Consider the following 22,486-nt stretch of genomic DNA (forward strand, 5'->3'; position numbering starts at 1 on the left):
TGTTGCCACCAGTTCATATGGGTGGAGGCCTTGCAAGGGTTGGACTAGATGACCCCTAGGGTACCTTCTGACTCTACAATTCTGTGCATCTATTTCAACCAGAGTAACTGCTGCTCCAGAGAAGCGGACACGGAGCAATGGTTCCAAACTACAAGAAAGAAGATTCCACCTAAACATTAGGAAGAACTTCCTGACAGTAAGAGCTGTTCGACAGTGGAATTTGCTGCCAAGGAGTGTGGTGGAGTCTCCTTCTTTGGAGGTCTTTAAGCAGAGGCTTGACAACCATATGTCAGGAGTGCTCTGATGGTGTTTCCTGCTTGGCAGGGAGTTGGACTTGATGGCCCTTGTGGTCTCTTCCAACTCTATGATTCTATGATTCTAACTATTCTTAAATTATCATCATTAGTAGATTTCTTCACCACAAAAGTCCCAGGGTGGATTACAACTTGTGAAAATTCTTACCAAAATCTTATTTTAAAAAAGGAGGGGTTACAACAATTTAAAAAATACAATATTAAAAAATAAGTTAAAATGGGTTAGCATCAAAATAATAAGGTGCATCCTCAAAATCTCTCTCCCTTTCTGAGGTGTCAAAGGTTAGAGAGGGGCGTCCCAACACCTGAGAGAGTCCGCAAGTGCAGGTTCTCTTTTGAAGCGCCACATTTCCTCTGTTTTGCAAATCTGCAAGCGCCCTGCCTATCTGCAAGCAACCCCTTCCACCTTTTTTTTTGGGGGGGGGGGTGGATAACAAACAGAAATCCCCAAGGAAAGCTGTCATTTTGTTATCAGACAAACCAGTTTGTGCAGACCCTGCTCCTGTGGAAATTAAGCAAGTGGCCTTCTTAGTTATGACACCCGGATCAGGCCAGCCATTAAAGAGGAGCAACTTGCTATTTAATATACAGTGGTACCTCGGTTTACGAACTTAATCCGTTCCTGAAGTCCGTTCTTAAACCGAAACCGTTCTTAAACCGAGGCGCGCTTTCCCTAATGAGGCCTCCCACCACCGGTGCCCTTCCACCGTTCGGATTGCGTTCTTAGACCGAGGTAAAGTTTGCAAACCGGGACACTATTTCCAGATTTGCGGAGTTCATAAATCGAATCGTTCTTAAACCAAGGTACCCCTGTATAATGTTTCTACTGTCTGGGAAGGGCAGTCGCCTGTGGGATTTTCTGCCTCAGGTGCCAAAATAACTTGACAGGCCTTGAGTATTATGTACCTTCATTTATTTGTGGGTGGGGGTTTTTTTAAGGGGGGGTGCCATTTAGTGCTGTGTCTCAGGTAGCAATATGTCTCGGCCAGCACTGACCCCCGTTGTGGAATCATCTCTCTGGGAACAACCATCCTGCTCCTTCGGTGGGGCTGTTCTCACGTTACACTGGACCTGGGGACAAACTGCCCCCTATACATCTAGAGTGTAGCGTTTGTGTGTACCCTCTTTGCACAGCTCAGCTATTGTTTACAAAGGCACAGCCACCGAACGTTGCACATGAAAATATAGTATTTGTGTACAGCTAAACCATTTGTGTACACAGATACCTTTTTTTCGCCCTATAGGACGCACCGTCCCATAAGGCGCACCTAGTTTTTTGGGGGGAAATAAAGGGGGGGAATTATTCCCCCCCAGGCGCAGGGCTGGGGCGGGGGAAGCCCGAGCTTCCCCTGACCCCAGCCCCCAGAACAGGCAACTCTTCGCAAGCCGCAGGAGCCCAGCGCAGGGCTCCCGCGCCTTGCGGAGAGCCGCGCGAAGTCTCATGCCCAGCGCGGGCTCCCACGGCTTGCGGAGATCTGCGCGAAGCCTGGAGAGCGAGGGGGTCGGTGCGCACCGACGCCTCTCGCTCTCCAGGCTTCAGCGAATGCCTGCATTTGCCCCATAGGACGCACACACATTTCCCCTTCATTTTTGGAGGGGGAAAAGTGCGTCCTATGGGGCGAAAAATACAGTACATCTGTAATGTGTGAACAACTCTACTGTTAGGTTTTAGGTTCCCAATGAAGACAAGCTTATACTTCCAGGTTTTTTATATTCTAATGCCGCTCTTTCATACTGTTTATTCACTTTGTTTTTAGTAGGTTAGAAACGCTTTTAAAATAAAAATACCATTAAGGAGGTGCCCCTGGTGTATCTCTCTATGTTAGGCCAAAGCCTGTTATGATCCTAGCTTGTAAACAGCTACTTGCATCGTTGCCTAGGCAACCAGCCAGAAAAGCTCGGAGTTATTACTTTAATTTTACACAGGGCATGCATGTTTACTTGGAAGTCCCCCCACTCAGGTCCTATTCAGGCGTTCGTTCCTAAGTCTGTGGGCTAAAAGTGGGGAGAGGATTTGGGCAAAAGATGGAAGTCCCACCTCACCATCCCTGGGCATGCCAGCTCCATGTTCTAAGCGAGGGTCCGAAACAGGATTTTCAACGCACAGAAACTGCCTGCAGGCCTTCGCTTTCAATTTCTAGTCTCCCATCCCCCTCCCCTAATTTTTAGTTAGGGGAAAAGGGGAATCAGTGGGGTATGATATAGGTGCAAAAAAGTATGTTGTGAAGAAAGTGGCTAGAGATAAGATTTTAGGTAAAAGGTAAAGAACCACTGGGCGGTTAAGTCCACTCAAAGGCAACTATGGTGTTGCGGCTCTCATCTCGCTTTCAGGCCGAGGGAGCCGGGCGTTTGTCCACAGACAACTTTCTGGGTCATGTGGCCAGCATGACTAACCCGCTACTGGTGCAACGGGACACTGTGACGGAAGCCAGAGCGAAAGGAAATGCTGTTTACCTTCCCGCTGCAGTGTTACCTATTCATCTAATTGCACTAGTATGCTTTCGAATTGCTAGCTTGGCAGGAGCTGGGGCAGAGCAATGGGAGCTCACCCCGTTGCGAGGATTTGAACCACCCACCTTCTGATCAGCAGGCCCAAGAGACTCAGTTGTTTAGACCACAGCGCCATGCGCTCTGGCACTCGTGACAGACCTCCGTGCGCCAATAGCAGTTTAGTCATGCCGACCACAGAAAGCTGTCTGTGGACAAACGCCGGCTCCCTTGGCCTGAAAGCGAGATGAGCGCCGCAACCCCACAGTCGCCTTTGACTGGACTTAACCGTCCAGCGGTCCTTTGCCTTTTTTACCTTTAAGGTTTTAAACCCCCCCCCCTTTCAATCCCTCTTGCATAATACTAGAGGCTGTGGCTACCCAATGAAGGACAGACAAAATGAAGTGGTTCTTCATGCAGCCTACAGTTAAAATGTGTGGAATTTACTCCCGCGAGGCGCAACTACGGCCATCAACTTGAACGGCTTTAAAAAGGGGACCGGACAAATTCATGGAGACTACTAGCCATGCCAGCTATGCTCTCCTGTCTCCATGGTTGGCGGCATAAATCCTTCTGAATTTCAGCTGCTAGAAGCCACAGGAGAGGAGATCTCAGATCCATAGCTGTCAATGTTTCCATTTTTCAAAAGGAAATTCCCTTATTCTAAATAGGATTCCTCGCAAGAAAAGGGAAAAGATGACAGCTATGCTCAGATCCAGCTTGCAGGTTTCACGCAGGACCTTTGGCCTCACACAGCAGGCATCTTCTTATGGGCCACCAGCACTGTTGGGGGTGGGGTTTGTGTCCATGCCCCATCCCCACTTTGGGCTCATGTGCTTATGCCTGAATAGGACTTTACTCATCACATATGAAAAGCAGCCTAGTTGGACCTGTCAGATGCGCCAAACACCTCCTAAAAAATCAGTTGTTCACCAAGGTCTAAGTGGATGTTTGTGTGGCTTATCCTGTTCAGTTGTTGACTTTCCTATAATACATGATGGGGCTTTTCCTGCATATTGAATGTATTCTGATCTTTATTTCTATTATCTGATTGTACTGCATTGGTTTGAATAAAGGCCACCACTAAAACACACCCCTAAAATGCGATCTCTTAAATTATGGCTTCTCCTATCTAAAAGAGCACCATTACAGTGATACCTTGGTTTACAACCATAATCCGTTCCGGAGGTTCGGTTGTAAACCAAAACAGGTTGTAACCCAAGGCATGCTTTCACCAATGGGGCCTCCCAAAAAAGGGGGGATGTAATAATAAAAAAAATGGGTTGTAATCCAAAAAAATGGACACAGACTTCAGGGTTTGACGTGGTTGTAATCCAAAACGGTTGCAAACCAAGGTACCACTGTATAGGTTGCACTCAGGTTTCATGGAAGCCAGACGTAGGGATAAAGAGTTTATTGGATTTTGATTTTAAATACTTAAGCTTTTTTACCTCCCCCCCCCCAAAAAAAATACCTCCTTAAGCGGTACATCTATTTTCTAAATGAAGACAATATTGGAAAGGCTAGTTTAGGCTCATTCTTGATGGCGGCATCCATACATTCATTCACACACACAAACAAACAGTAATAATCTGACATCTGCTGTGCGTCTGCAACACACGAGCTAGACCACGTAGCCTGCAGAGCCAGGATTATCATGGCGGGGGGTCACGGATCACAAGAAATGCAGAGAGACGTGGGTGGGGTGAGATGGGGGGGAGGAATACCAAAAGCATCATTGTCATGTTGTGTTATACCCACTGTATATTCATTGAGCCATAGCATTTGGAGCAGTTTCGCCTCTGTCAGTCCTCTTGGCTAGAGGAAACATGGTGCAGCAAAGGTAAAAACGGGAAAAAATAAAATAAAAATAAAAAATAGGGGGGGGAAATATGTATATATTAAAAAGAGCATATTGGTTATTAGCATGAAGATTTAAGAGACAGCGTATTACAGCAGTAACGCTACGGCGAGCGAGACAAACATCCAGGATCCGACTGTGGCTCCTTGCTCCACATAAAAACAGGGGAGTCATTATCAACCCGGTGACCTCCAGAACTTTTGGGTTCCAACTTCCATCAGCCCCAACTGCATGGCCGACAATCAAAGGTGACGGGAGCTTTAATACAAAACATTTGGAGGGCACTAGGTTGGGGAAAACTGCCTGACTGCATCCAGATCTCCTCAGTCTAAAAAATTCCTCCCACCCCCCAAAAAATAACCCCCACAGAGTTCTTCTTTGGGAGACAAGAGGTTAAAATGTTTAATTAAAAACAAAAATGGATTTTTAAAAATAGAGCCCAGTACTGTCTTCCTGAGAACTTAGAAGTTTTTCAGGTGAAAGGGTTTGGGGCCAGATTCTCTTTCCCACCTAAATCTTTGGAAAGCATAGAAGTTCAGCAATGCCAGAACAAATGTACATTTTTAAACGTGTCCAAGAGGGAGAGGACTTTACGGCCACATTTTCTCCACATGCTCTGTGGCAGCGGAAATGTGCACTTGCTGAGGCTCTGACACCAATGGTGGCATAACATATTCAGTCTCGTTGGACATTTGGTGCCTTAACCGTTAACCATCCTGGCTTCTGGTCCAGCAGAACGACTGGCGTAGCTTGTTTTGCTTGCGAAGTCGAGGGGCTGATTAACAAACGCAACCAGTCGCCTTTTGCAGTATTGAATGATGATTTGTGTGTGCAAATGAATCAGCATGGGCCAGACATCACAGACAATACTTCCATAGTGTCTGTGTTTGAACATCACAAATAAACCAGAGTTTATCATGATGCAAATGAGCCTATGCAAGCCTTCCATGTTCCCCCTTCTCATCTGGTATGGCTCAAGAGGAGACTGGAAACTTTGGCTTCTGTTTCTATTATTATTATTATTATTATTATTATTATTACGCAACCCAAACTGTCGATATAGTCTTAATTTGGAGTAACTGAAGCTGGCCAGCTTCACAAACTATGGCTTGAAGTTGGTTTGTTTCTGACAAACCACAGTTAAGCTAACCATAGACGGTTGAGTTCAGGCAACACTGCAAGCCACTGTTAATCAAAACAGAAATGAAATCTTCTAAATTTATCATACCCGTGCTGGGGAGAAGGTGAGTACAAGTCTGATGATTTGGCAATCTCGTTCCCATCATGATAAACCATGGCTTATTGTGATATCAAAATGTGCAGTCATAATCTAAAGTGCAATACTTTTCGCGGCAGTCAGTTCATTCATTCAGCTGCAAGTCATTCATTTTTTTAATAATGTACGTACAGGTCTGAACCTCCCTTAATATGCTTGCTTATTTATTTCACAGCATGCATTCTTGAAACCCCAACATGCAGCACGGCTAGGAATGTCACCAGATGCAACGTGTGTCTTGGAGGCATTCACCATTTTGAGTATATCTCCAGAATAAATCTTATTTTATGCCTGCTTTTTTAAAAAAAACTTAGCTCAACTGCAGGAACAGTGGGCAGGGATGATGGGAAACATGGGCAAGGCATGCCTGTTAGAATTCCTGCTCCATGATTGCAGTCATGGGATTTTTGTCTATCACATGACGGTGTATGTTTTGACTCCACAGAGTGGGAAGGGACGGAGACAGGATGTTTGTGTTACTGGGTTCCGTGAAGTGGGACTATTGTCCTTTGTTCTTTTTCTTTTTGCTGTCTGCTGCTAGAGAGAGAGGGAGCCATGTTGCAGTGCTCCGTGTGTGTGTATATGTAAATAAAGTAGATTAGCCAAAATGCTGAGCTTCTGAGGTCTGTCACGCAAGCTGTGAAGACTCTGCAGATCCCTAAGTGTGCCGGTGTCGGTTGGCATCAGTCGCTGTGATGTTCGGGCAGAAGAAAGCTTTTGAAGCTCCCGAATGAAAGACCAGGAGGGAGGGAACATGCCAGTCGGGCATGTGTCTCTGCCAGGGTTCTACTCGAGTGTAGGATGAGCTCCTGACATGGGGCATGGGGTGGCTATTGTTACCAAATTAGAGAAGACAAGAGTTAACCCTAGAAATGTGGGTTTGTTCCACTGCCTTATGGTTGAGCAGTGTTCTCATCTGGCTGGCTATTCTCGACATGACTAAGCTGTCTTCTCAGCTGCAAAGAACTGGCGGCTCCCAATCCCACCAAGAAAAATGGAGGGTGGAGGCTTGGTACTTCACAACAGCTGCTCTCCACCTGGCCCCCCTCCCAACTTTCACTGTGGCACTACACGGATGTTTAAAAATGGCAGAAGTAAACTGCTAAGGTCTTAAACAGTTGTCACAAATAAATGAATGGTGCTAGTGGCAACCCCCACCCACAAGGCTTCTGACAGAGTAAACATGACTTTCTGAAATCCTACTGAGTCGGTTCTTAATACCCTACGTTGAGATCGTTGGTCTTCAACTGGAGGGTTGGGACTCACTGCAAGGTCATACCTCAATTGAGTCAGAACAGTAGAAGTGCTACCATAAATATATTGAAAGATGAAGAAATGGGTCCTCAAATGTATGTTTGGACCAAAAGGTGAGTCCCAGGTTGAAGGTTATTGAGCTAAACTACATGTTTTGCAGAAGGGCACGGGTGCCTCCCCATAAGAGAATTCCTGTCAAGATATGACAGAGGCCCACTATCTACACTTTCTTTATCATCATCATTATTTCATTTCAATAATTTTACAATCATTTCAACATTTCAAAACATGACTTCCTTCCCCCCTCTTTCTGTGGTTCCTTAACGTTATTTTTAATATTTTCTGCAGATCCAAATTAACTTAATTTACTCATTTATTCATCTACTTTAAAAAGATCCTCTTATAAAATTGCAGGTTATTACAGTAATCCTGCCAGTGCTCTTATCCATTTACATCTTATTTGTAAATATTCAATAAACCATTTCCATTCTTTTATAAAAAGTTCGTTGTCTCGATTCCCCCCCCCCAGTAAGTTTTGCCATTTCTGCATATTTCATAAGTTTTTGTATCCATTCTTCTTTTGCTGGGACTTCTTTTCATTTTGGGGAAAGTAACATTCTTGCCACTGTAGTCACATACTTGAATAAATTTATATACAGTTTGGGTTGTTCTGTCCCTTAATTCCCCAAAGGACGGCTTCTGGGTTTTGTTTTGTTTTTACAAACGTTATTTGAAACATCTTTTTCAATTCATTATATATCATTTCCCATCATTTCCTATCTACACTTTCCTGAAACAGTTGAAGATATTTTTGTACCAACAGGCTTTTTCCAGCTATATAAATGGGTATTTATCATGAGTGCCCACTTGTTAGGGTTTTTGTCTTTAAATATATCTGTTTTGCATTTTTAACTGTTTTTAATTCTTTTACGTGTAAATAAATTTGGGTGATTAATAAATCAAATGCAATAATAATAATAATAATAATAATAATAATAATAATAATAATATCATTAGTGGCCAACCTTAAAGCTTTAGAAAACTAGCGAAATGATGCAATCCTGTGGACATGTCCCTGTCTTGACGCAAATGGCAGCCAATGAAATGGGGATGAGGACATAGGTCATCATACATTTCCTCCTAACTGAAAAAATGGTTGCTGGAAAAATGGGGTCAGCAATGTTGCCATCTCTCCCTCTCTGCATTCCTCTCCCTCCGTATCCGATTATTCTAGAGCTACCCTCAGTAATAACAACAGAGTAGGTTGTGGCACCTTGCGTTTTATCACTGAAACATAGGTGAAAACATTTTACAAAGCACAAGAAGAAATATTCTGTTTCAAAACAAACCCACACTCAAAACCAAAATCCAGTTGGCGGGGGGCTAATGTTTATTAGACCGAATATCACAAAATAGTGAGCAAAGGGTGTGCATTGGTTTTTTGTTTTTTTTTTAAGTTTTCCAAAAGTGTTCATCGATCTGGATGTTAAGCAAAGCAGGGGATAGATATGAGGGAGGGAAGGAGGGAGAGAGAGAGAAAGAGAGAAGCAAGCTTGGTGTTAAAACCCTCACCTGCATTATACAGCGGACACTCGGGTTGCGAACATGATCCGTGCGGGAGAAACGTTCGCAACCCGCAGCGTTCACAACCTGTGTGCCTGCGCACGAGCGGGTTGCGATTCGGCGTTTCTGCGCATGCGCAATCTACCGCTTCTGCGCATGCGCCAAAACCCGGAAGTAACCTGTTCTGGTACTTCCGGGTTCGGCGCGGAGCGCAACCCTAAATCGCGCAACCCAAAGTGTCTGTAAACTGAGGTATGAATGTACATGTAAAGCAGTAGTTCTGCATGTAAACCGTCGTGAGTTTCTAAGGGAGCTGAGAGTTGTTAGGCAACGCCTGCTCCTGTTTCAGAGCTACAATTCCCATAATAGTTTAACGACCAATGCCGCTTCCCAGTGAACTGTAGCTCTGAGAGGGGAGCAGGGGTCTCCAAACAAATCTCAGCACCCTTAACACACTAACACTTCCCGCGACTCTTTGCGGGAAGCCAGGGTGGCTTAAAGTGGCATTATACTGTTTCGCTGCTTCTCATACTGTCGCTGTACTCACTTCTACGGCGTAGTGAAGAGCAGAGATAGAGGGGTGCAGCGAGAGGTTTTCCAGAGGTTTGATGTGAGGCTTCTCCCAGCCAGAAGCAAGCGACCATTCGATGAAGAGCATGTTGTCGGTGAAGACTGTCCCAAACACCAGGCCTTTCGGGTCTGGCTTCTCTTTGAAAGTTGCAGACGGGGTGATGATTAGGTCAGCAGCCTGGGCAGACGAAAACAACAGTAGCACATGAAAATACATGTAAAGCTATATTGATGGTGTCCAGCTGAAACTACCCCGAGACTAGATTTCAAAGATGGCTCCGCAAGAAACTAAGTGTGTTTTGGTTTGGGGGCTTGCCCACATGGCCTGTTTATTTAGCATTTAGACAGGTCTGCTTGTACAAAAATTCTTCTTTGGCGATCACTCACAGCAATTTAAAACAGGAGTTCACAGCCAGTCGCCATGCGAAGCCATCCAGCAACGCTGGCGCATTCTGCCAGGGCATGTGGACCCTGTCCATTGGCCAAGGATATTAAGTGCTGACACTGGTCCTTTGAACCAGTGTTGGTGCTGACCTTTAAAGCCCTAAACGGCCTCGGTCCTATACAGTGGTACCTCGGGTTAAGAACTTAATTCGTTCTGGAGGTCCGTTCTTAAGCTGAAACTGTTCTTAAGCTGAAGCACCACTTTAGCTAATGGGGCCTCCCACTGCCGCCGCGCCACAATTTCTGTTCTCATCCTGAAGCAAAGTTCTTAACCCGAGGTACTATTTCTGGGTTAGTGGAGTCTGTAACCTGAAGCATCTGTAAACCGAGGTACCACTGTATACCTGAAGAAGCATCTCCACCCTCATCGTTCAGCCCAGACACTGAGATCCAGCGCCCAGGTCCTTCTGGCGGTTCCCTCATTGCAAGATGTGAGTTTTACAGGGAACCAGGCAGAGGGCCTTCTCGCTAGTGGCGCCCACCCTGTGGAACGCCATCCCTTCAGTTGTGAAGGAAATAAGTAGCTATCTTCTCTTTAAAAGACATCTGAAGGCAGCCCTGTTTAGGGAAGTTTTTAATATTTAATGCTGTATTGTTTTTAACACTCGATTGGGAGCCGCCCAGAGCGGGTGGGGAAACTCAGCCAGATTATTATTATTACCAGCAATTTTGATTTTTGGAAAACAAGAAAATGCCACTGCAATCACATGGCACACGCTGCCCTAAGTAAGCACAGGACTGCAAGCTGAAAAACAGAATTAACATTCATCCTGCACCAAGACACGTGCCCCCCAAAAACCCCACGAGAGAATAGGGTGGAAAACCGCAGGTTCATTTCCTCGATGCAAAACGTCTGCGTTGAGGAAACGTTGAGGAAACGTTAACGCTGACTTGTCAAAATGTAAAATTGGCTCCAAAGTCTTCTACGTAGGCAGGCGGGGAAAGCACTGCATGAAATGCTGTCCTTACAGAACCAGCAGTGGCTGCAAAAGGACAAAAGCGGCTGTGTGATTGTGCTGGCATTCAGAGCCACCATGTGGGGAGCCTGGTCTTTGTGGGGAGCCTCCACAGGTGGCAACTTGGGAGGCTCAGAAAGCGAACGAAATGGGACAATACGTACATATGCAACAGCTATTTTAGTTTGTCGGTGCCTGTATCTAATCTCCGGGGGGGGGGGCAGACTGGGGAAAGGCGGTAGCTCAGCGGTAGAGAATCTGCCCTGCATGCAGAGGGTTCCAGGTTCAATCCCCAGCATTTCTAGATTTGGTGGGGAGAAGCTGTTGTCTTAAATTGTGGAGAGCTACTACACGGGTGGCGCTGTGGGTTAAACCTTGCCAATCAGAAGGTCAGCAGTTCAAATCCCAGCGACGGGGTGAGTTCCCGTTGCTTGGTCCCTGCTCCTGCCAACCTAGCAGTTCAAAAGCACATCAAGTGCAAGTAGATAAATAAGTACCGCTCTGGTGGGAAGGTAAACGGCGTTTCCGTGCGCTGCTCTGGTTCACCAGAAGCGGCTTAGTCATGCTGGCCACATGACCCGGAAGCTGTCTGCAGACAAATGCCAGCTCCCTCGGCCAGTGAAGTGAGATGAGCACTGCAACCCCAGAGTCGTCCGTGACTGGACTTAATGGTCAGGGGTCCCTTTACCTTTACCTTAAACACATGGGGTGGTAGTTACAGATAGGTAGCCGTGTTGGTCTGCCATAGTCAAAACAAAAAAAAATTCCTTCCAGTAGCACCTTAAAGACCAACTAAGTTAGTTCTTGGTATGAGCTTTCGTGTGCATGCACACTTCTTCAGATACACTGAAACAGAAGTTTCCAGACCCTTCTATATAGTGAGAAGGTGGGGAGGGGTATTACTCAGAAGGGTGGTGGGAATGGGTGATTGGCAGATAACTGTGATGAGCCTGTTGACGACTCTCAACGACTGCAATAGGTCTTACATGGGGTGGTAGTCAGTGCTAGGCATATTGACTTACCTTTTACCTTGTGTTCTCTAAGTACAGGACGGCATTTTCCAGGTCTGTGCCTGAGTGCTATCATCATCATCATCATCATCATCATCATTATTTACACTAGTGGACAAAATTGTGGAAACCTTTTGGAAAAAGTGTCTTTCTGAGGTTTGATGGCTCATGACACCACTTTTTTTTTTAGTAATACCGTAAAATTATATATCAATTGAAACATAATTTGATGAAGAATGTAATGCAAAGTTTGTTCAATTATCTGCATTCTATCAAAGTTATAGCCAAATAACCAGAAAAAAGGAAGCACAACTTGCTTAGGTTGATATGCAATAGCTTTCCTTCATTTGAATGTAGCCAATGAGCAGGAGTGTTTAGAGAGCCAATCAGGTGTTATGAGCCATCAAACATCAGAAATACACTTTTCCCAAAAGGTTTCCACAGTTTTGGCCGCTGGTGTATTACCTGATCCTTACTGCTGAATCGGAGCAAACAGCAATTCAGATTTTCTACAGTATGCTACGATTCAGTGATGAAGAGTTGGTTTCCATGGGGAAAGCGGGGGGGGGGGGGGGTGGGGGTGGAGGAAGAGAAAAAGTGCTCAGACATAGACCTGGGAAGCCCAGGTCTGTGCCTAGAAATGTAGAAGAAGGGGAAGAATGGATGAGCCCTCAGACCCATTGAAAATAATGGACATGACCAACTTGGGCCAATTAATTTCAGTGGGAAGTGTTCAATGCACTTTTTCTGCCCCTGTGCTCTCTCTTAGATCTACTCTGAGGACTGTTTCCCTGGGGGCAGTTTTGGGAGGGCACTGGGTACGTACAGGGACAGAGGCGAGGAGTTCCATTGCACAAATGCAAATCCTTGTGCAAACTAGACAAGTGCACTGGATACTGCCACCTGGGGTTTACATATCCTCGGTATGTCGAATTTCTGTGCCCAGCATAAAATTCTGTGGGTTGCATTCCACTAATGTTTACTCAGAATAGTCCTACACTGAAACCAATGCACGTGGCTAACTAAGACATGTTAATTTCAGTGGGTCTACTCTTGAGTACAGTGGATGCTCGGGTTGTAAACGGGATACATGTGGGAGGCACATTCGCAACCCACAGCGTTTGCAACCCACAGTGCCGCATCTGTGCATGCACGGGTTGCTATTTGGTGCTTCTGCGCATGTGCAAAGTGTGATTTAGTCCTTCCGCGTATGCGCCAAAACCCGGAAGTAACCGTTCCAGTACTTCTGGGTTTGGCGTGGTGTGCAACCCGAAAACGCTCAACCTGAAGCGTTTGTAACCTGAGGTATGACTGTAAAAGCTAAGCTGAATGTAGCCCACGTACACAGTACTATCCCAGCAGCCCACATGCACTAAGAAAGAAAGAAAGATTACAATAAGGATTTGCTGAATTAAGAATCTGAATTGGAATACAAAAGGGGGAGGTGAGAGGAGGTCCGGGATATAAGGTAATGGAAATATTATTATTATTTTTTTAAAATAATATTTATTAACATTTCCAATAAAAACATACAAATACAAACAGCAACAATAAAAAAACAAACAAAAAAAAACAAGTATAATTTCAAACCTTAAATTTCTCAACCTATTTTCCCCGACTTCCTCATACCTCCCCGTTTTGTATTCTAATTTCATTATCCAATCAGCAAATCCATTCCCTTGTTTCCCAAAAGTTTTTTACTAATTCCATTCCTTTTCTTAATCAAAGTCTCTGAAAACCACATTATTTTTAAACCCCTGTCAATCTAACATTCACTAATCTTATAGTATTTATTAAGGTAGTCTTTAAATTTCTTCCAATCTTCTTCCACTGTCTCCTTCTCCTGGTCCCGGATTCTGCCCGTCATCTCTGCCAATAAGGTAATGGAAATAAGAAATGGGAATTATACTTGTTTTGTTTTGTTTGTTTTAATTGTGTATTTTTGCTTTTTTGTCTGTTGCTTTTTCTTTTTGTATTAAATTGAAAAATTTTAATAAATATTTAAAAAGAAAGAAAGAAAGAAAGAAAGAAAGAAAGAAAGAAAGAAAATGGCGCGCACACAAAACATTCGCCTGATGTTAGTCATTTGGTAACATGAGCAGGCGCACCAAAACTGAAGTACATTGTACCCTGAAGGTGACCACAAACACCTGCAGAGGCTTATAATTTGTGGTTTTCCACTTAATCCGGAACTGTAACAGTTTTCTTATACGGTACTGTCGGAAGCCGCTGCCACAATTCAGACAATTTTCCTCTGACTGCCAGGGGAAAGATAAGAAAGCATTGGAGGCCAGTCCGTTAGGGCATATGGAGAACAACACCCCCCCCCATCCTCCCCGCCTCAATTTGCCTACGGTGGTACCTCAGGTTAAGAACTTGATTTGTTCCGGAGGTCTTAACCTAAAACTGTTCTTAACCTGAAGCACCACTTTAGCTAATGGGGCCTCCCGCTGCTGCCGCGCCGCCGGAGCACAATTTCTGTTCTCATCCTGAAGCAAAGTTCTTAACCCAAGGTACTATTTCTGGGTTAGCGGAGTCTGTAACCTGAAGCGTATTTAACCTGAAGCATCCATAACCCGAGGTACCACTGTATTTACAAGCAGTCTAGGGGGTAGTACTCACTACCTGACTGTTAACCAGGACGCTGGTGGTTCGAGACTACCCAGTGAAAGCAGTGGGCGGGATTCTTGCACTGCAGAGGGTTGTATGATTCTTCCTTCTTAGCTTCAATATTGCCTTAGCATAACTGCCTGGAGGAGGAGGAGGAGGAGGAGGAGGAGCAACTATAAATAGTTGCTCCTGCCTTGTCACTGGCTGTGGATCTACCCAACTGCTGATCTCCTCTGCCCTTTGCCCCTCTAGTCCCAATAGGAAGGGACCACCCAGGAAATGTCAGAAGCAGGGAGGGGGAGAAGAGTGTTAATTTGTGGAATAATAATAAAATATTAATAATAATCTTTTAACCACATCAGTTAACAAACATGGATACATATGCTATAATGTTACTGTTTCAGTTAAACAAATTGTTTAAATTGCTATTCAGGAAATGATTATTTTTATCCTTCCAACAAAGTACAGCAGAACAGTTGTCCAAATATAAACAGTTAACTTATTAAACCTCACAATAATTTCATAATTATCTGTAATAGAATAACCAAATCAGTAATTTTTGATATAACTGTAAAAAGTACTCTGAAAATTTATTATTCCAAAAATGAAACCTTCATCTGGTTGTAAATATTAAGATTATACCAGCAAGAATGAGTCTTTCTGGGAGGGGGAGACTTACCGCATTTTTTGCACCATAACACTCACTTTTTTCCTCCTAGAAAGTAAGGGGAAATGTCTGTGCGTGTTATGGAGCGAATGCCTGTGGGTGGCCGGGGGGGGGGGGGGATCTGCTGCAGTCGTGAGCAGAGGATCCATGGTTCCCCTTCCTTCCCTCCTCCGTGGTTACAAAGCATGGATCCACATGGATCCTCAGGATTTTTGCATTGGGCTACTCCAAACTCACTGTCAGATCACATGTCTGTGGCCACAGCATGAACCACAAAAATCATATATCCACTATTTCGTTTAGAATTCTTTTTTCTTGTTTTCCTCCTCTAAAAACTATGTGCGTGTTATGGTCTGGTGCGTGTTATAGAGCGAAAAATACGGTAAATCAAGTCTTACTGACTAGTGATTTAAATCATGATTTAAATCAATTTGATTTAAATCAAATCCACCCTGCTTTCCCTGCTTCTTCAAGCCCCTCCTGGTCCCTCCTCCTCTTGTGACGGATCCTGCACCTCCTTGTCTCCGACTGCTCCATCTCTTCCCTTTCGTCCATTCCTGGCTCTTGCTTCCCGGGTGGCACAAAACCCCATATATTGCTGACCATTTCCCCTCAAACAGCCTCTGCCCCCTTCCTGCCTTTGCTGCACACTCGTCGCAACCATGCCAGTCCCGGACAATCAGGATGTGTTCCCCCCAAATGACCGTGCGCCTTAAGCAAAAAAATTTCTCTAAGCTGCGAGGAATCTTTATGCTACCACATCGCTTGGAACGACAAGCTCTCGAAGGCAGACACTGTACGATGAGCCAAAACACGTCTGTAGCCGGAGTCTGCGCTCCGACCAAGTTAAGTAATTGTGCCATAAGGCATGGCAGTGCTTACTGCTAAGACTTTAGTGTGACCTGGCTTTTTCTTCTTCTTTTTTTAAGGGCTTGTTCCTGCAGGGCCATCTGCTCCATCTATTGGCCTGCTTATCTCTCCCTCCGCCTCCCCCCCACCCTCCAGCTCCCTTTCATTCAGGCAGATGGAAGACAGAGAGATGGGCCTTTTGAGGAACGGTTGAAGGAGTTGGATATGTTGAGCATGAAGAAGATAGGACTGAGATATCTCCAAATATCTAAGGAGTCTGAAGATGGAGCAAGCTTGTTTTCTGCTGCTCCAGAGGGTAGGAACTGAAATATTCGATTCCAATTACAGTGGTACCTCAGGTTAAGAACTTAATTTGTTCCGGAGGTCCGTTCTTAACCTGAAACTGTTCTTAACCTGAGGTACCACTTTAGCTAATGGGGCCTCCTGCTGCCACCGCCAGAGCACGATTTCTGTTCTCATCCTGAAGCAAAGTTCTTAACCCGAGGTACTATTTCTGGGTTAGTGGAGTCTGTAACCTGAAGCGTCTGTAACCTGAGGTACCACTGTACAAGGAAGGAGATTCCATCTCGATAGAAACATGGAATTGCAGAGTTGAAAGGGACTAAAACTTAGGAAGAACTTTCTGGTGGTAAGAGCTGTTCAAAAGCAGAAGGGAGTACCTTAGAAGATGGTTCACTCTCCTTCATTGGAGGAGGTTGGGTGGGTTATCTGTCAGGGATTTTTTAGCCGTGGTTCCTGCATTGCGGGGGGTTGGACTAGATTACGCTTGAGATGACCATCCCAACAATTCTATGATTCCATGTCTAGCAAAGAAACAGGAATTCTGGCTCCTGTAGAGCAGGGTTGGCCAACTCCCAAGAGACTCACAGAATTAAAAACTGACAGTAATCTACCGCCTTTTGGGGGGTTCAGGTCGAAGTTGTTAAGCTTGTCTTAGGAAGGAGGAAAGCACCGTTTTTTGTGAGTTAAAGGCAAAGCTGTTCAGCTTTTTTTTTAGAGAGGAAGGGGAACAGCCACTCACCAACAGATCAGTATACTCCGTCTTCGATTCTGCAGATCGTGGACGGTACGCCAGGGGGGCGGGGCAGGATTCTAATTTAACAACGGAAAGGGACCCAGCGATAGACCGCGATCCACCAAAACCTCCCGGGGATCTAAGAGTAGATCATGATCGACCTGTTGGACATCCCTGCTGTACAGCATTTCAGAATGTCAATGCTGAACTTCATGGACTCAGTAGGCATAAAGGAAACGATCTATACTCCACCTAAACACAGATTTTAATGCAAAGAAATGCAGCCTTCCTCCATTCACAACACTCCTTTAAATGGTTCCGGAGTACCCTCCACATATGGGGTTTTTTTTGGGGGGGGGGAGATGCAGAGGGAAATCACTAACCCTTAATTGTTATGGTTTGGATCTTTGGAACCAAGCTACAATAAATGAATAAAACAAAGAGCATGAGACTCTTAACCTCAGGGTTGTGGTTTGAGCCCCACGCTGGTCAAAAGATACCTGCATTGCAGTAGGTTGGACGAGATGACCCTCATGGTCCCTTCCAACATTATAATTCTATGATTGTAGCATAGAAGCAATACCACAGGGATGGGGAACTTTGGGTTCAGAGGCCAGATGTGGCCCTCCAGGTCTCTGTCTGGCCCTTAGACCTTTACTGGCACTGTGTGGCACTCAACTGCTTTTGCCTGGGATATGTCCTGGATTTCTGATAATGCCTCTTCCAGATTTAGATGGGGGACAGAAATGGATGTGTGATTGTGTGTAGACACTAGCCCGCTGGAGAAAGGTAACATTTGCATCTGTTGCTCCACCCACTTTTGCCTTGGACCCCGCCCATGTTTGGTCCCCAGAAGGCTATGCAGCCCTTGTCTCTCTACCCCCAACAATACTGATTAAGAGTCCTCTGTGCTACTTTATTCTGGCTCTATTTTTCCATTTCATGTTTGTTCCTGGACAAATCTAATAGGAAACAGACCACACACGGATACGCAACAATCATGTGCACCGCAGCAACCTTGGATCCATATCAAGTCCGATTCCAAGAAAACCTAAGCAGTTTCAGCAGAAAGCCCATCAAGACAACAGGAAGGGAGATTACTGTGGAAAAAAACAAACTGCCTGTTTATATCTCTTGTGTGTCTGCGAAAACCAGCTCATTCATGGTTTTTAGAGCGAGCTTTTGTAAGAACATATTAACTTGTGCCAGGGTAATTTTCCTTTCCCACCCAAGGTACTCTGAAAAGCACACAGCCTTCTTCACAGTAGTATTCCTGCCATAAAGATACTCCCAATTACGGCAGGATTTATTCCTTTCTTACACGTTTAGACAATTTGATAGACACACTGGCTCCCCAAGCCTCTTTACAACAAAATTATATTCGATGCCTTCAGAGAAACAATTTAAAATCTGAAACAGAGTCACCAAAGCTTTTTAAAAATCCACAGTAAGCGAGAGCGTAGATAAAATCTGCAAGGTTTAGACAAGGTTCACTGCAAATATTACAAAACAGATGCTAACATGAGCTATATTCAGACTGTACTCAAAGACTGTCCACTTTCAGACATTTGATGAAGGCTGGTTGTTGTTTTTTTTAAGTCAGCTAGTTTTTGAATTTGGGATGCTGGGTGCTACCAAACTAAAGTTTATTATGGGATGGGGTGCTCCTCGCGCATGTGAGATTTTTGTAGCATCCGCACTATGTTATTATCATGAGAATAACAGTCTGCATTTCCTCCCCATTTAATCTAGATTAACCCTTTCACCAGGGCAGGGGGTGGAGGAAATAAGCAAAAAAGCAAAACTGAAAAAGCCCTGGTGCTAACAACTTGCTTGCGATATCTCAATAACTGATTTGCAAGTAAAGTCACTATCTGGGAGTTCCTTCTCTATTCTGTACTTAAAATTAAATTGAGGTTTGATGAAGATGGCGGACTTGATGCCTCTTGTCGACAGTCTGTTGTCAGAGATAATTATGTGGTGCTTAATGATAGCCAGGCCATAAATCCTGGCTATCACATTCTCTCTTGGAAAACAGAGAGAACAGGGGTTTAACCTCTGCTTTTCACGCTGGAAGACCAATAAGTTTCAAGGGACCCAACTGAGAGATGAGTGACATAGAGCAAAGGGAACCAAAATCATGCCCAAACACCACAGAATAGTCCTGAGGGTCAGTCCTTAGGGCATAAGGTCAGCAAAACCTCCCTTTTTAAAATTACGTTTCAGGCTGTTATAAATTACGACTGAGATGACCCATCTGTTGACTGAAATTTACACCTGGAATGTGAGCTGGCTGCCGGCTTAAGACGAAGCGATCATTAAAAGGCTGAAAGCAAAACAAAATTTGCCAAAAGGAAATCAAAAATTAAAACCATACACATCATGGCCTGGAAGGATACAAAGACACAGCTCAACTCCAAAGGGGTAATAAATTGCAGTGGGGGCTGCTCAGGACTCCTGTTTAAGGTTCCACATCCCCTTCCAGGATACTCCATTATAGTGGTACATTGGTTCTCAAACTTAATCTGTTCCAAAAGTCCGCTCCAAAACCAAAGCGTTCCAAAACCAAGGCACACTTTCCCATAGAAAGTAATGCAAAATGGATTAATCCATTCCAGACTTTTAAAACCAACCCCTAAAACAGCAATTTAACATGACTTTTACTATCTAACAAGACCACTGATTCATAAAATGAAGGCAATAAACAATGTACTGTAGTCACACAATCAATCAATCAATCAATCAATCCATGAGTAGCTGAACTGGGTTCCACACAGTCACACAAAAAAGAGAGCCACAAAAATGCAAGACAAATAGCAAAAACAGACAGACCTCAGTGTAACACTCAAAATGGAAGTATGGAACTCAAAACGGAAGTGTGGAACTCAAAACGGAAGTGTGGCACTCAAATTGGAAGAGTAACACTCAAAACGGAGCACATTTCGACTTCCAAAAAAAGTTCGCAAACCGGAACACTTCTGGGTTTGCAGTGTTTGGGTTCCAAGTTGTTTGAGTACCAAGGCCTTTGAGAACAAAGGTACCATTGTATACCCACTTCTAAGTTTTCACTTACAACTATCTGCCAGAATTCTGAGGAAGGAAATGAAGCTGTTTGCTTCACCCCTAAAAATCTCTGAAGTTTAATTGCTCCAGGAGATGCAGCCTTCTTGTCACCCAGACCAAGACTGAAGTGTTCACACACATCAACAGCGCTACAGGCTGACTCCATCAGCGTGCATCTTAAGGACAATGCTTTGCGCAGGGCAGAGAAGTGCCACAGGCACTCCTGCTTTAGCAAACAACATACCTTGAAAGATTCGATCGCATGCTTTGTGGCTGCCTCCATACATCCAGTGGCACAGTCATTTTGACAACCCTGCAAGAAACAAAAAGGCAACATGGTTTTGAAGAATTTAAGCATATGTTCTAGGGACTCAAAAATGGGGAAAGGAAGTCAATTACCGCTTTGGGCAAGACTACCTGAGGGCTACAGTTTTTGCAGCTTGCCAGCGTACAAGACATCTTGTTCTGTGCCTTCGACTCTTTCTGGCTCACAAGAGGATTGGTGAAATCCTACTTTGTGCCCAGCGCTAGGGACCCTGAGACCCCGAGGAACAACAGCACAATTGTTTCAAAATTAAAACCTGAACTAGGACTTGGCAGCAGCCTGCAATTCTATCTGTTCAATCAATCATCCATACATTTATTTATTTATTGACATTTTTTAATGACCCCGCCCCGGCCCTTTCTCTAGGATGAAAAATCAAAACCAAATGCTAGTTGTGTTCCAAAGTGCAGCCCTGTACTCCTGGCAGCAGTCTAGAACAGCAACTTGCAACTGGGGACAGGAAAGACATTTGACTCAGCTCGCATTTAAAGGAGAACCGACCTATTCCACACTTTCCAAAGCAATCTGCAGATTTAAAACACAGCACTTGCCTCTGAAATTCCCACTTGTGCAATTTTGCATTGCAGCTCTGCAGGGAAGTAGCGTACACATAAACTAGGGTAAAGTGTGCAAAAGAATGCATATATTAATGGGGAAGAGATTGAACTGGACAGAAACGGCAAAGCTGACAGCGAAATTAAGAGATCCAAATGATGAAGAATCGAGGCCTTCCATACAGTCAAATGAAATCACGGGCAGGATTTGAGATCAAAGTGGCAGAAGAAGGACGATAACATAATTGCAATAGAAAAAACTTTGTGCAATAGATAAAAGATATAATGTTGTAGAAAATGTTTTGAGTAAATGGGGGTGGGAAGTCAATTCATGAAATAATGTAACTATTTGATTCAAAGATTGTTGTGAAAACGTTTAAAAAAACTGATAAAAAAATTATACGGCAAAAAAATTAAATGAATGAATTGCAAATGGATGTGTAAATCTGGAGAACTCAAGGTAAGACTGGGAAAACGAGAAACCAAGAGAGAGAAAAATGGTCAGATTTACCCTTTACCTTTACCTGCAAGAAAACCAGTGACTTAGCAGTTCTCTCTTTCTTTTCCTAAGGATGGAGTGAATGTAACTCTGTTAACAGAACCTGCTTAGTCTCTGCATGTGTTACTAAAATCCTGTGTGCATTTACTAGCACTAACAGGAATTTCACGATTCGCATATTGCCTTTCAGGTCAACTCGAGGTCAGGATGATTCAGAGGTGAGCAACTGGAGTCTCCTGAAGGATCCAGCAGTCCATCAATCTTCCTTTGATATTCTATGCCATTCCTGAGTGACAACCAACCTTTCAAATGCAGCAAGAGATTAGGCAGCTTGGCAAAATGCCTGCAAGCAGAGTCCTCTGCAATGCAACAGATAATACAGTTCTCACCCCTCTTTAAGCCCCAAAGGAAAGGGAAGGCAGCATCAGGGTGTGCCTGGCAAACCCACCCACCCCACTCCCTGTTTGTGCAGAAAGCAAAAAAGAAAAAGCTTCACCTGGGAGTCTTAAATATGGTTGGTGTGCTGTGTAGGGCTTAGTGGCTCACTAACGCTGCCAGGGCTTGTTTCAGCCTAAGTTTATGGGGAAAGACCTTTGTGTGTCGAGGACCCCCAAGACACCCCTGAATAAAAACACGTTCACACATCATTTTTTGTTTTGGTTGTTGGCATAATTTTGGCCACAACTTTATTGAATTACAGTAAGTGAGTGGCTGCTTAGGCAATGGTTAGCGACTATCTGTTCCCACTTGGAGGTAGGAACAGAACTGACAACCACACCCATGCAGAAGTCAGTAAGTGTAAGTAATTTTGGGGAGAGAAAAAGCTGGGTGCCAGGCTCACACCTCTCCCCAAATGCTCCCAGGGGCTCTTGCATGGCCCTAGCCCTTTGTCAGGGATACAGACAAAAGATGGCAAGCCCCTGGATTCCTTTAACGGAATACCCTTGCAGCAGCAGCATTCGAGGGGCAGGCACAGCCAACCTCATCCCCTCCACCAACCAAAAAATTAACCAATGTCTAACCGCAACTTACAAGTTCTGACGATTTGCTACGCAGTAGGCAAAACCCAGTGGGACGCAGGTGGCGCTGTGGGTGAAAGCCTCAGCGCCTAGGGCTTGCCAATCGAAAGGTCGGCGGTTCGAATCCCT

At 44.5% G+C, this 22,486-nt stretch overlaps 1 protein-coding gene and 1 long non-coding RNA gene across 4 annotated transcripts in view; one reads left to right on the forward strand and one right to left on the reverse strand.

Annotated features, from left to right (window-relative positions):
• Nucleotides 1-22,486, reverse strand: part of BCAT1 (branched chain amino acid transaminase 1) — a 69,112-nt gene that overhangs the window by 28,990 nt on the left and 17,636 nt on the right. For 2 of the 3 annotated variants that reach the window (XR_013842803.1, XM_079992897.1), the window contains exons 2-4: nucleotides 20,205-20,273; nucleotides 9,303-9,503; nucleotides 4,563-4,619 (exon numbers count right to left, since the gene is read on the reverse strand). Coding sequence is in view for 2 of the 3 variants with exons in the window: in XM_079992897.1 (XP_079849023.1) it covers nucleotides 4,563-4,619; nucleotides 9,303-9,503; nucleotides 20,205-20,273 (327 nt within the window). In the remaining variant the exon portion in view is untranslated. The remainder of the gene's footprint in view (nucleotides 1-4,562; nucleotides 4,620-9,302; nucleotides 9,504-20,204; nucleotides 20,274-22,486) is intronic. The other variant, XM_079992898.1, reaches the window with a different exon arrangement.
• Nucleotides 901-21,985, forward strand: LOC307225440. The gene is made up of 2 exons (XR_013843014.1): nucleotides 901-1,047; nucleotides 21,529-21,985. It is a non-coding gene; the product is annotated as an uncharacterized lncRNA (long non-coding RNA).

This window comes from Podarcis cretensis (genome assembly GCF_951804945.1).
Source record: "Podarcis cretensis genome assembly, chromosome: 10".
In the NCBI taxonomy this organism is placed as follows: domain Eukaryota; kingdom Metazoa; phylum Chordata; class Lepidosauria; order Squamata; family Lacertidae; genus Podarcis; species Podarcis cretensis.